General features: G+C 35.8%; 1 protein-coding gene across 6 annotated transcripts in view; it reads right to left on the reverse strand.

Moving 5' to 3' along the window:
* trappc8 (trafficking protein particle complex subunit 8) overlaps window positions 1–15099 on the reverse strand; it is a 67695-nt gene that overhangs the window by 42484 nt on the left and 10112 nt on the right. For 3 of the 6 annotated variants that reach the window (XM_051874792.1, XM_051874790.1, XM_051874794.1), the window contains 9 exons: window positions 12079–12162; window positions 9295–9384; window positions 8016–8190; window positions 6253–6406; window positions 4595–4679; window positions 4221–4486; window positions 2352–2467; window positions 2125–2275; window positions 1906–2006 (listed from right to left, as the gene is read on the reverse strand). In XM_051874792.1, the coding sequence (XP_051730752.1) occupies window positions 1906–2006; window positions 2125–2275; window positions 2352–2467; window positions 4221–4486; window positions 4595–4679; window positions 6253–6406; window positions 8016–8190; window positions 9295–9384; window positions 12079–12162 (1222 nt within the window). The remainder of the gene's footprint in view (window positions 1–1905; window positions 2007–2124; window positions 2276–2351; window positions 2468–4220; window positions 4487–4594; window positions 4680–6252; window positions 6407–8015; window positions 8191–9294; window positions 9385–12078; window positions 12163–15099) is intronic. The other 3 variants (XM_051874795.1, XM_051874793.1, XM_051874791.1) reach the window with 2 other exon arrangements.

The raw sequence follows: 15099 nt of genomic DNA on the forward strand, positions 1-15099 counted from the left end.
CTCGATTCTGAGGCGTTGGGAATTGAGAGTCGATTCCAAAGGTTGGAATCGATTCCATTAAGGGGAATCGACTCCTCTTTAAGATTTTTTTTTAACAAAAACCGCGGCCTGTAGCCGATTTCATTTGAAAAAACAATGATCTGATTTAACTGATTTAAATATGTTTTTAGTACATTAATGGATCTTGAGAGAGGAAATGTCATTGCTCCCTATGGAGGCCTCACGGAGCCATCGGATTTCAAAAGAAATATCTTAATTTGCGTTCCGAAGATTAACGAAGGTCTTACGGGTGTGGAACGGCATGAGGGTGAGTAATAAATTACATTATTTTCATTTCTGGGTGAACTAACCCTTTAAGTGCAATATGAGTGCGGGCCAGCGGGGGAGTGGGGACAATCGCGCTCGGGCTCGGTTCAAGGCAACCGTGCCTAGTGTGAGTACACCCTAATTTCTAAAAGCCACATAAAGTGATGTCCAGTCTAAAAATGGAAGCAAGAACGAAAATACATTTTATTTATTTAATAATAATAATTTTAAAAAATCATTAAAAGACTAAACTAATTTTTAGAAGTCACAAATACTGATTTTTTGGCCTTCAAAAGAACGCAAGAACTAAAATTAATTTTATTTATGTATTTATGTGTGTATGCATGAATGAATGCATGCATGTATTTATTTATTTATATTAAATAAACATTAAAACACTAAGGTAATTTTCAAAAGCCACATAAACTGATATCAGGCCTAAAAAAGGAAGCAAAAACTAAAATTAATTTTGTTCATTAATTTATTCATTCATTTAAAATAGTAATAATAATAATAAAAATTATAGCTCTAAACTTTTACAAGTCACGAAATGAACTAAAACACTAAATACACACACACACACGTATATCTCAATGAAGCAATAACATGCTACAAAAACAAATGCAAATTAAAGGGATAGTTCAGCCAAAAATGAAAATTATCCCATGATTCACTCACCCTCAAGCCATCCTAAGTGTATATGACTTTCTTCTCTTAGACGAACACAATCAGAGTTGTATTAAATAATATCCTGGCTCTTCCAAGCTTTATAATGGGGGTGAATAGAGGATGAGATTTTGAAGCCCAAAAAAGTGTATCCATCCATCATAAAAGATATCCACACAGCTCCAGGGGGCCTTCTGAAGTAAAGCGATGGGTTTTTGTAAGAAAAATATCCATATTTATACCTACTAAAACAACTAGCTTCTGACAGATGGCCGTACGCATCGATTTACAGTGAAAGAGTAACCTCTGACCCAACGCATTACGTATTGACGAACGCGGAAGCACAGAGGATAGAGCAAAACAAAACACCGGTCATGAATTAGAAGTCTAAAACAATCTTTTTTTAAAGAGAAATGTCGGAGAATTTCGATATAAGAGTAGAGGAGCTTAAGTTTGTTGCCCAGCCCTGTTTGTTTGAAACGCGAGAGGCGTCTAAGCTTACGATACTCCAATATCCTGTGTCATACATCACGTCAAGGGGTTACTCATTTGGTGCAAGTCGACTTGCACAGTATACGTACGGTCGTCTGCCGGAAGCATTTTTAATTTATTTTTTAAAGTTTTAAACATGGATATTTTTCTTACAAAAACCCATCGCTTCACTTCAGAAGGCCTTTATTAACCCCCTGGAGCTGTGTGGATATCTTTTATGATGGATGGATGCACTTTTTTGGGCTTCAAAATCTCATCCACTATTCACTCCCATTATAAAGCTTGAAAGAGCCAGGACATAATATAATATAATTTAATATAACTCCGATTGTGTTCGTCTGAGAGAAGAAAGTCATATACACCTAGGATGGCTTGAGGTTGACTAAATCATGGGGTAATTTTCATTTTTGGGTGAACCATCTCTTAAATGCATGTTCTTACTTGCACCCATCTCTGTAGGTCTGAATGGCCGTGTCCATGTAGTGTGCTGGGTACGGCCTGGCTGCCGTGTTATGCAGAAAGGCAGCGACAGCAGCCATCTCCTGTAGAGACAGAGACACCAGGCATGTTCAGACAGTATTACTCTGATTACCACCGAAACAGTGTCCGTGGAGCTTATTTTGGGCAGCAGCTGCGCTCCGACTGTGGTGTGCATCTCACCAGCGCTCCCGCGGCATATAGCATGGCCTGGTCGGAGAGGAAGTCCTTCTTGGCAGTGTGGTAGCAGTTGTAGGCCAGCTCATAGTGCTGAACTAAAAAGCAAAGGTCAGCCATCTTCCTGATCTGAAGCTCTGGAGCCTCGGAGGGATAGCTGATATCACAAGGGTCAATATTCAGATGAGAAAAGAACAACAGAAACATCTAAATGTGTACTTCAGGTCACTTACAGCAGCCCTGCAGTGTTCTTTAGTTCAGCAATACTCTTCTCTGGGACCTTCCCTCCACCAAACAACTTCTTAGTGGCGGTGAAAAGAGATCGGCTCAGGCCTTTTCTTGAGACAAGCTAGAATGAGAAATAAAGAAAGATGAAGACAATGAAAGAAAATTTCAACAGCTGTGCAGAACTTTTGGAAATATATATTTTTTTAAAAATGGAACAATAAATTTGCATTACTGTCAAAAGTTAAAGGCATAGTTCACCCAAAAATGAAAATTTGATGTTTATCTGTTTACCCCCAGGGCATCCAAGATGTAATAAAGCCAGTGTGTGAGGTCTGAACGCATTCTGATGACGGAAGTGATGTCTCGCACTCATTGAAGTATAAGCGCGAGACATCACTTCCATCATCAGAACGCGTTCAGACCTCACCAACCGGATGCGCAAGGCAGTTGGACATAGTGGTGTTTTAGAGGTAAAAAAATGATATAAATACTGTTCGGTTTCTCGCACAAACCGATCGTTTCATGTCTTAGGACATCAATGTGTCATCACGAGCCGCAGGGTTTAATTTGGATTTGTCTGCGCATGTTTTTTCGACTCTTATAGATGGAGTTACCATTGACAAGCATTATACGACTGACAGACCGCAACGGTTGGAGTTAAAAATCATCATTTGTGTTCTACTGAAGAAACAAAGTCACCTACATCTTGGATGCCCTGGGGGTAAGCAAATAAACATCAAATTTTCATTTTTGGGTGAACTATCTCTTTAAGGAAATAAATATTAATGGATCCTCGGCTTGTACTATTGGGTAATTGAAGCCTTGTAGATGAAGTTTATTTTGAAAGTATGAAAACTGCTTTATTATGTACATATGCAGCCAAGATATGCATATTAAAAACACAAAAACACAAAATAAATCAACAACAAAACAATAGAGTAATACTATACAGCCAACAAGAATTCATTATAAAAAGTATAATGTAAGGAGGTAAACAGAAAATATATGATAAGATGCTGGAGCCAAAAGTAAAACATGATTTTCTGAGTGATTTTAATGTATAAGGGGTTATAAAATAAATATATCATGTACTGTACAATTTAAACAAGACTGATGTGGTTTAGCTTCTCTGTTGTTTCTTTTATTTGTATTTCTTTGCTCTGTATATTTTATAGGAACACATTTTTTTGTGACAAAATTATAATTTTTCTAAACCTGGTAAGCAATTAATAAACAAATTACAAAATTATTATATAAAATAAAATGTAACATATTACAATTTTACAATTTTTTTTTTTTTTTTTTTTTTTTTTAAGAAAATATATATACTTCCATAAGTTTAAAATGTTGGGTCAATACGATTTTTTTAAGAAATTGATAGTTTTGTTGTGACAAATGTGTCAGTAAGACATTTATAATGTTAAAAAGATTTACATTTCAAAATAAATGCTTTTTAAACTTTCTATTCATCAAAAATCATGGCAGCACAACTGTTTTCAACATTGATAATAATAATAATAATAAATGTTTCTTGAGCATATTAGAATGATTTCTGAAGGGTCATGTGACACTGAAGACTGGAGTAATGATGATGAAAATTCAGCTTTTCCATCACATGACATTTTAAAATAAATTAAACTAGAAAACAGCTATTTTAAATTGTAATACTTTTTGTATTTATTTATTTGATCAAATAAATGCAGCTTTAGTGAGCATAAGAAACTTCTTTCAAAAACATTTAAAATCTTACAGACCCCAAACTTAATATTTCCCTCAAATAAAAGTCTAAATGTACACAAAATACCTGAAAAGAGAAGAAAAGAGAGACTTGAGATGAATTATATTTAACATATAATTTGTGTGTGTTTATGTACCTGGTCATTTAGCTGGCGTATGTTTTTCTCGATGTGTGGCAGTAATCCTCTGAAGGTGAACTCCTGGATAAACTGCCGGATGTGGTCGTGGTCATTTAGGGTCAGGCAGGTTCCACGAGGGGTCGGAGGGGTGTGAGGGGTCACGCTGGCCTGTTTTTGAGGTTTCGTCACATCCACGCTGTTTACAGACTGACTGGCGCTGTTGCTGGGGTAACCGGCATCAGGGGACTGGTCCAGCTGCAGAGGATGAGTCTCTGAGATGCCGTCTGCAAACACGAGTGGAACATCTAATTAACATTAGAACAACATTTCTCATCAATATGAGGTTTATAACCAAAATCCCTGATAATGGGATTCAATTTGAATGGACTAACCTCTAACTGAAGGATCAAGACCATCTTCCTCTGCACCGATGTTGTTTTCAACCGCATTATTCACAGCAGATTCTTCATACAGCTCCTATTAAACATCACCAGGGTTGGGGAACATTTAATTTGCAGATCAAATGCAGATTTTCAAACCCAATATAGTCAAACACTAATAATTCCATTAGGCCAACACGTTTTTACATTTTTCATATCAGATATCTCTCTAAATTAAATATTTTAAAACAATTAACATAGCAATCAAAATAGATCTTAGATTTACCAATAATTCGCCACACTGTTTGATGAATTTATAAAAATAAAGACTGAGATAAAACACTGGAGGAAATTATAGCAAATAAAAGTATTATATTATAGCAGGGTTTCCCATAAAATGGGGTTTGATAAAAGCTGATGAAAAGCTAATTAAATCATTATTAAAATGTAAAATTATAATAAATGAATAAATCATTTAAAAATAAAAACAAATTAAAAAGCTAACAAAAATATACGTATATATAAAAAAGTAATGTAAATGTGATGTTAAATTATTGAAATTTACAACTAAAAATTTTAATTATAAAAAAATAATAATTTTAATTCAATCAAAATAATAAAAAAATACCATTAAATTTAATTACTAATTTTATGGACTATGGTGAAAGAATACTATAAAAATGTATATTATTATTTATTCAACAGTTAATTCTGGTTCTCAAATCTGATTGGCTGAGACCTGTGCAATATTCCCCCAGTATCAGCACTCGAACCGTTTCACCGTTTGTATCACTCCGTTTGCGGCAATGGCGGTCGAGCAAATCCACCATAGTTTTTTTTACATACTACTGTTATTGTGTCACAGAATGTAGTTTTAAGAGTTTCTTTTAGGTGAGAATGAAGTTATTTAGACCTCAAATATATGACTCAAATATAAACAGCGCCTATTTTACAATTTGTTTAGACGCTTTCGCAGATGCGAGCTCCAGGCACTACTTTGTATGTTTGACTGAATTGTTTGCTTGTGTTTATTTCATATTGTGTTTTATATTGACCATTGTTGTTAATTTAAATATTATTGTTCAACAAATATTATTTTACAAAAATAACATAACGTATTTCGGTATTGAGAAAGGGTTAGTGATCGTGATATGGACTTCAGTGAAAGTTACATTATTATGCCATTAGATGGTGCAAAGACTGTCTTTATGAGTGAGTCAGTAGCAATTTGAAAGGGACTGGTTGTAAACAAGAAAGTTGTTTTAGCGCGGTCATGGGAAATCTTTTAAAAAGATCAAAGACAAAGATATCGCTTTCCTCAGCGGACATTCAAACTGATTTTTTATAATGGACATAATATTATGGGCATCGACCTGAAGAATGAATGCTAAATCAGACGCAGGTAATACACTCGTTTAGTCGATCTCTCTCTCATAATACCATAATACTCTACATAATACAATAAGCCTCAATGAAGCGGCTCAACGTTCCTTCGATCTAAATATTTTGGTTTCACTTTTCAGGAAGTATGCGTCACATTTGGTTTACGCCATCAAAACGTTCGGCTCTTGGCCAGATAACACTGCAACGTGGACCAGAATTTATGACGATCAAAAGTTTATGAGTTGTATGTTCATTGCCTGTGGTGAGGTTGTGGCACTGGCACTCACAGGGTTGTGCATGCTGGTCTTGTGTAAGTACTGACTCCACGGGTCTGGCATCTGTTCGTCCGCACCAGTGCTACCGCTCCGGGAGTTTATCTTGAGCAGATAGCAGCCCTGAGTACCATACCGCTGTTTCATATCCTCGTACGCAGAGTCCGCCCTGAGAGACACAGAGATAGACATTAATAGTTGTTCTATGCCATCATAAATATATATATATGACAGCCTAATCTTTCTCCCCACAGTCAAGTTATCTTCTATTCATCAGGCCTTGAGGCTGCAGGCAGCACACGATTACCGTGATTGGCAACTTATCTATATGCGGTATTCTCGGAGGAGGAAGTGGAAAGGAAAGCAAGCATGCCTGTCACTCAGCTGATGTCAAAAATGAATATTCACAGAAAAGCACATTGCAAATTCAGTTCATGTTGCTTAAAGGTTCATTTTTATTCTACTCATAGTAGTTTCTCTAATTAAATGTATTCAATTCCAAAAGAAAAGCAGAAATGTTTTCTCCTGACATAACTTTGGTTTTAATCCCTGAGGCAGGGTTGGATACATGTTTCCAGTGTTAATCAACTCTTTTTGTTTAATTGCGGAATCAGAATAAGCAGTGGGAATTATCAAAGGCTTTGAACTGCATATGGAATAAAGAGCGTTTACGATTCACTCGGCACTGGACATTTATTTAAGAGAAATACAAGCATTAAGTCTGAGCACAGTTCAGCTAGAATATTGAAGAGGTTTAATTAAGAAGCATATTTCCGTAACAGTAACAATGATGAATCGTGAGTGAACACTCTTTATGTACATGTAGATCTATGCAAAAGCACACAATCACACTAATAGTATTTTTTCTGTTTCCTTTTACCTAACTTACATAATTGAAGCAGAACTGAATTGAGCACCTACAAATTTTAAAAACAGCCTACATCAAGAAAACAGCAGTTATTTGAATGAATGTGCATGCATTTTAACCACCAAAATAAAAGTACTTAAAGAACAAAATGTAAGGACAAATATTTTGCCATTTTTTACTTGGCCTCATGTCATACAATCTGTTATTGCTGTTGTTTTTTCTGTGTAACACAAAAGCAGAATTACTGTAAAATTATTTAAGAATGGATAAATGACAGTTTGATCATATGTGTGAAGCTCCATATTCAGGAAAAAATTATTTAATTCAGTTAAGTATGAATCTAATCAAGTCGCGATAGTCGTTTCTTCCCTATTCGAGAACAAGAAAACAAATGTAGAGCGGGACTTGATTTAGTCAATCAGGAAATAATCGTTGTGGTTTGCTATTGCTGTGATGTCATTTGAGTGACAGGTTGTCCCGCCCTCACGCCAGTAAACACGTCATAAAGGATATGCAAGTGGGAGGGAAAGTTATTTTGATTAAAGATTAAGAGGGCACATGAATTTAAAAAAATGATGAAGTGCATATAAATTATTTATAACAATACTGCAATATACTTAAGTATTGTCAATTTTTGATTTCATTTTTGGGTGAGCTATCCCTTTTAACATCATGTGTGGCATGTCCAAGAAAAGCGAAATGGTTGACACAGCCAAATATCTCTGACTAAACATTAAAACTTGTTCAAGAGTCAATCAATGATTATTCATCTGACTGTCTGACTGTGTAAAAGAAGAAAAAAAAAAAAAAAAAGAAAAAGAAAAAGAAAAAAACAATCAAGGTACAAGAACAATTGAGACAGACGTGCACACACACACACACACACACACACACACACACACACACACACCTCTGCTCGTCTCCGTCACTAATATCGTGAAGCAGGACGTAATATTTGAGCGTGTTGGGGATGAACCATTTGGGGTGGGTGTATTCTCCACTGTGCTGAATTCGGTGCTGTTCTTGGGACAGCTTGAGAAACTGCTCTGTCGGCGCCGCCTCATGGGATGATACCACCAACATACCTACAGCCGAGTTCAGGAAATCTCACAGAACACAGATTGAAGTAACAGCAAAACAGAGGAAAGAAAAAGTGTTACACAACCAAAAAAAGAAAGAATAAAAAAAAAAAAAAAAAGGAGGAGAAGAGAGTGCTAAATACAAGAGTGAATACATATTCTTATCCGAAACCAATTCAAAAATCTTGACAGGCTGGGTAAGCAAGCATATTAGAATGATGTGAAATGTAATAATGCCACGAGATCTCACGATATTAAAATGTGACGAGATTTCTTGTCGAGGTAAAAGCTGTCTCACGATATCGCCATGACGGAGCGTGAGGGTGAAATTAGCATAGATTATGCCCATGCTACATTTACTTTACATGCCCACCGCACATCGCTTCCACTGTCGTTTTGCTTTTTTTATAGAAATAAAAACCATTTAATTCAGTTGGATAACGGTCACTTCAGCTGTAAACTATTGTAAACGTCTGCTCATCCAGAGTCTCGCACAGTGCAGCAGGAATCACAGTTCAGTGATCACGTGACGAGAGTAAAGCGAGATGACTGACAAGACCATGGCTTAGGATTAGTTGCGCAACAGAGCCTAAGCATTTGATAAAATGTCTTATCTTATAGAATGCGTGTTCAGCATCGCCATTCCCTATGCATAAGCTGCGTCTCAGTTCAAAGGCTGCGCCCTCCGGAGGTCACATTTGAAGGCTGCATACATCATGGAGGTGGTCTCATGTAATTTAAGAAAAGTAACTGTTAAAAAAAGTAAGAAAGAAATTACAGTATTTAACACCTCATGAGGAATAATAGTCAATTTTATTATGGTTACTTTTCTTAAAAAAGACATCCTCGATGACGTATGCAGCCTTCAAATGTGACGTCCAGAGGACGTAGCCTCCAAAATGAGACGCAGCTATAGAGTATGTGCGATCGTGAATTCGAAAGTAAAATGCAAGTTCCCTGATTCTTGGCTGAACATTTTATATGGTCAAAATTTCGTTGTGTCCCTTGTGGTAAAAAAAGAGGAGAAATAAAAGTATAAAAAAAGACAAACAAGATCGAGTTATTAGGAGATGGGCAAAGAAAGATGTTTTCATGTGTTTTAAAGGATACAGGCCAGGTAGTGGTTGAGAAACTCGTGCTCTGATGCCGGCATTGACTGCAGGAAGTTCTCACGGTAGGTCTCAAACCATGGTGTTGTGGCTGTAAGATAAACACACACACACACACACAACACAAAGAAATATTGTCTTGTTTCAGATAGAAGATTAATACAGGCCACATGACCAGCCCTCCAGGCGAAAGAAGAGAAAAGCACATTATGAAAGGCAAGACGAATAGAAAAAAAAAAAAACCAAGAATTTTGATATTCGACGGAAGCTTAAAAGATCATATTTTAAGAGTCTTTAATAGCAAAATAACAGATTTAAAATAAAAGGATGTTAAAAAAACCCCTAATAATTTCACAATAATTTATTTCAATGTAAGTTCAAACAAGTGGCATGTAAAATGCTCTCAAATATCCTACATTTCAGATCAATTTTGTGGGCAACAAAAGGTCCATTGTCTGTCAATATAGTGTAATGATGAATGAAGCACAGCTCACAGAAGTCAAACCAAGCAGCTGTCTGTTGGTCAACCTAAAGATACTGTGAAATCTGTGTGGGGAAATCGTTCGCCCTCACGTAAAAATCCCAATCATGCGTATCCCTTTTGAAACTTGATTTGGCCCACAAAAATTCATGAAACAGAAAATGTGACCATACCTTAAATCAGGATTACAGCATCTAAAATCTAACATCACACTGAAACCCTTCATGATTTAATTAAGATTCAATTTAATTTTGCTTATAGAAAAGCAGGATGTTCAAAACACGCATCAGCATTCATGATCAATTTCCCCCTTTCAATCTATCGAGCAACGAGGGAAGTTGAGGATGAACTGATTTTTATGCTCCAGATTCATTAGTTCAGTTCCTTGACATTTGGTCTCAATCAACGGTCCTCTCTGAATCATTCATGACAATAAGCACACGGCATGATGCACTTCACTCTGGCTGCCTCACAGTCAGTTCTTTATCTGAAATTTTACAGAGAGGGTACAGCTCAAATACCATGTCGACACTACAATACGACAAACCATATCTACACATTATAATAAACAAAGCGCATGATTGCTCTGATGATTACAATGGCAACATTCTAGTGAGATGAACTAGGCTAATTCACATATACATATACATATGAATTATGGCCCGGATAATTAAACATTTAGCTGAAGTTTAAGTTCACACTGAATTTTTGCATAATGAACATTTTAATTTGTTTTTAACAATAATTAGCACACCCCTGCAGTAACGCTGTGTATCCCATTAAAGACCCCTGCTAAGAAGACAATGTGTTAATGTAGCGATAAAGGTTCATCATAATTAAAACATTATTAATATAAAGTAACTAGCATAATTCACAATATAAATTTGGTATATTTCCTGGTGTCTGATTGGTGTCTCATGAAGATAACATTAAACATGTCTATTTTATATGCTTCCTACTCGTTCAGACAAACTACAAGGCATTTTTGAAAATGTGTTTTGCATTTTCTAAATACAAAAGTTAAATAATATTCTCCAATGTTTTACTTGTCAGAGAGCATTAGTGTATTAATACACTGTTTATAAAAAAAAAAAAAATCTGTTACAGAAAATAATATATATATATATATATATGCTAGAGTAAAACCCTGTTAACTGCAAGATACCTTGCCATATACGATGAAAATTAGCAAATGTTTTAACATTGCATTATTTGAAATTTTACTGTCAAATACTATAACATAGCATAAAATTTATGTTTAAAAACAGTAAAAGGATTATATTTTATATAAATAATTTATAGGCTCTTCTCATTTTACATTAGGGTACATTACATTAGGGTGTTTTGCATTACATTTTCTGTTCTTTAGTTAATGATTATTGCATTATTTTAGTGTTGAGCGTTTTCCAGATGGTGTTTTGTCTTTGTGACAAATAGACACAGTGAATGTCTATTTAACCAGTATTGGCCAAGCCACTTACAATGAATTCTGATTCATCATGTGGCTTTCCATCTTACCACCTGTTCATATTATTACAGTGGTACATCAGTACTTTTTAAGTACTGATGTACCACTGGTGGGTACTTTTTAAGATAAAAATCAGATTTTGGTAGTTCAAGTTGATTGGTTTATTAATATTAAATCACTTAATGAAATATACGTTGTTCAATATACAGGTATCAGTATGCCATCCCGTAATACCTGAAAGATAGTCACAGTATTTTTACGGTGAATTTTCGGCAACCACAGCAAATTCAACAGGATATTTCTTACAGTGTATAACAACAAGAAACCAATATTTCACATTAAATCAAAATGATCTGTAAAAAGTGCATATAAAGTCAATCTCTACTTCACAGCAACAGGAACAGTGGATCTACAGAGAGGAGGAGACGCTAGACTAGAAAGTGAGACTGAACGGATAAAATGACTCATTGAACTGAAAACCTTACAAAACAAACTGAAAAGAAAATAATAACACTTAAATTTCAGTCGAAACAATCGTTAACTATTGTCTAAACTCTCAAATGGAACACTGATTAGATATAATGAAGAAATCGCTAAACCGTTATAAGACAGTTTCAGCACAATGAGTCATTTCCCTTGGATCTATCTCAAACACACACAAGAAGCTATAGGACCACCACCAACATCCGGAGAAAGCGGAGGAAGCTGGATTGGAAAGAGGAAAGGAGATTTAGCGACAGTTCTGCTACGGAGCGAGCTGGGCCAGGAAATGATGTGGAGAAGGCGTCTGAGGAAAGCCCTCTCACGCACTCCCAGCACGGGAAGGAAGGGAATACCTGTGAAGTACTTGGACGAGCTCAGCTGGGTGAGTGTTTCTTTCCAGTCAGAGTACCAGGGAACGCTCGCTTTGACCGTGCGGTCTGAGAGGAGAAGAAAGTCTGGTTAAAGCTCACTGACAGGAACCACAAAAGCGTAACGCATCCAAAACCAAAACACAACCCACCCCAAACCCTGCAGATGCACCTGCGATGTGCACAGACTAGGGCTGCTCGATTTTGGCAAAAATCATAATCATGATTATTTTGGTCAATACTGCTGTATACATTAAATATAGACTAATCCTTATTAGAAACTACAAAAGTTATTCATTAAAGAGCAGTGAGTGATTTTGTTGTTCGATTAACATTAATGACTGCCGCAGATTTATTAGGCTGCTGTCACTTTAAGAGCTGCGCGGATCTAATATACTGTTGCACATGCATTTTCTTCCTCAACTGTTTACATTCACTTAAGAAATAACCGACTGTGTTTACGAGGATACTCTCCAAAATGGCATTTCAACATTTTTGTCTGTAGCCCACAGTATGCTTTGCTTATGCACATTCTGCCCACTGATCTATATAAATGACTAATATAATATTAACTATAATCATTTATATAGATCAGTGGTTGATCAGAGCCGCCTAGGGAACAGTATCTCTTTCGCGGCTTAATGCGCTTTTAAAGGGTTAGTTCAACCAAAAATGAAAATTCTGTCATTAACTACTCACCATCATGTCGTTCCACACCCGTAAGACCTTCGTTCATCTTCAGAACACAAATTAAGATATTTTTGATAAAATCAGATGGCTCAGTGAGCCCTCCATTGCCAGCAAGATCATTTCCTTTTTCAGTGCCCAGAAAGGTACTAAAAACATATTTAAAACAGTTCATGAGTACAGTGCTTCAACCTTAATATTATAAAGTGACGAGAATACTTTTTGTGCAAAAAAAAAAAAAAAAAAAAAAACTTTATTTAACAATATCTACAGTAGTGAAGGGCGGTTTCAAAACACTGCTTCATGAAGCTTTACAAATCTTTTGTTTCGAATCAGTGGTTCGGAGCGTGTATCAAACTGCCAAAGTCACGTGAACTATTGAAATTTCGAAACACTTATGACATAAAGCCTCGTTTACTGAAATCACGTGATTTTTGCGCTCTGAACCACTGATTCGAAACAAAAGATTCGTAAAGCTTCGAAGCTTCATGAAGCAGTGTTTTAAAATCGCCCATCACTAGATATTGTTGAATAAAGTCGTTATTTTTTTTGGTGCACAAAAAATATTCTCGTCACTTTATAATATTAAGGTTGAACCATTGTAGTCACATGAACTGTTTTAAATATGTTTTAAGTACCTTTCTGGGCACTAAAAAAGGAAATGATCTTGCTGGAAATGCAGGCCTCACTGAGCCATCGGATTTCATCAAAAATATCTTCATTTGTGTTCCGAAGATGAACGAAGGTCTTACGGGTGTGGAACGACATCAGGGTGAGAAATAAATTAAATTTTTGGGTGAACTAACCCTTTAATAACACTGGTTAATATCAAACATCCCACAGTTTGGCAACAGTAGTCTGCATTTTACAGCACTCACTTATTCGGCTGATTTGGATGTTAAGTTTGGCTTAGGAAGGAACGAAAGCATACCGCTGTGAAGGAAAGAAAGGTGTGCTGGGCAGAATATAGCAGAAGGACAATAATCGTTTTACGTCGATTATCTTGTTTTCATAATCATTGGAAGCCAAAATTGAAAGAAAAATCAATTACGATTAATCGCACAGACAATATGTCAAAACCAATGGCTCTGTGTCTTTGTATAAATGGTTTGTTCATTTTAAATACTGATAGTATATAGTAAAATATATCATGAGAATGATTTCATAAGAGTGATGTAATTTTTTTAAGTCATTTTCAGTGAACTATCCCTGTAACTTAAACTTCTACAAAGTGCTAAATCTAGCACTGTAGATGCAGTAAGTGAATGAGCATAGTTTTAAAATCCCATTTTCCTGATTAGCTTAGACATGGGCATGTTTCAGCGTCCCCCGCTGTGAGGAAAGGCAGTTGACTAAATATAATGTATGTGACTCAAAGATTACATAGAATGAATAAACCATATCATAATTTGCCTTTAAGACACATATAAAACAACTACTGGTACCAGTTCTAGCAGAAGCAGGGGTAGCAGAGAATGGAGTTTGATGCTTCTGTCCATCAGTCAGGGCGAGTAGAGCACATACACATCAAACCAATGCTTCAAAGTCAATATGAAACACTATTCACATCCCCTTTTGCTTCCATAACATGACACATTTCTGAGTGAAACAGAATGCTGTCTGAAAAATGTAGAGGGGGACTTAATTTATTGCATTGTGAAAAGCAACCAGAACCCCGAAAGAGAGTTTGCAGATTATGAATGGAATGATCATTGTAATCCAGGAATCAGGCTTTATTTAATTCTAGAAATTGAAACGCTGGCCCACCTGGCCTAGAGGAAGGAAAGTCGTTTCAGAGCTGGAGGAAGTTATTTTTATTAACATTTGGAATAATATGCACTGACAAGTTATGTGCAATATAGTGTTACTGTTAAAACTATTAAAATTGTTTTCCGTTAATTGAAATAAAGCCAACGTAAAATATAAATAAATTACATGAAAAACTTAAATTTTTTTTAAATGAAACAAAAATGCGAAAATGTTGGCTCGGCTGAACTAAGATTAAAGGATTAGTTCACTTCAGAATTAAAATTTCCTGATAATTTACTCACCCCCATGTCATCCAAGATGTTCATGTCTTTCTTTCTTCAGTCGAAAAGAAATCAAGGTTTTTGAGGAAAACATTCCAGGATTTTTCTCCATATAGTGGACTTCACTGGGGTTCAACGAGTTGAAGGTCCAAATGTCAGTTTCAGTGCAGCTTCAAAGAGCTCTACATGATCCCAGACGAGAAACAAGAGTCTTATCTAGCGAAACGATCGGTCATTAAAAAAATAAATAAATAAATAAATACTTTTTAACCACAAATGCTCGTCTTGC

The sequence above is a fragment of the Ctenopharyngodon idella genome, chromosome 20 (assembly GCF_019924925.1).
Source record: "Ctenopharyngodon idella isolate HZGC_01 chromosome 20, HZGC01, whole genome shotgun sequence".
In the NCBI taxonomy this organism is placed as follows: domain Eukaryota; kingdom Metazoa; phylum Chordata; class Actinopteri; order Cypriniformes; family Xenocyprididae; genus Ctenopharyngodon; species Ctenopharyngodon idella.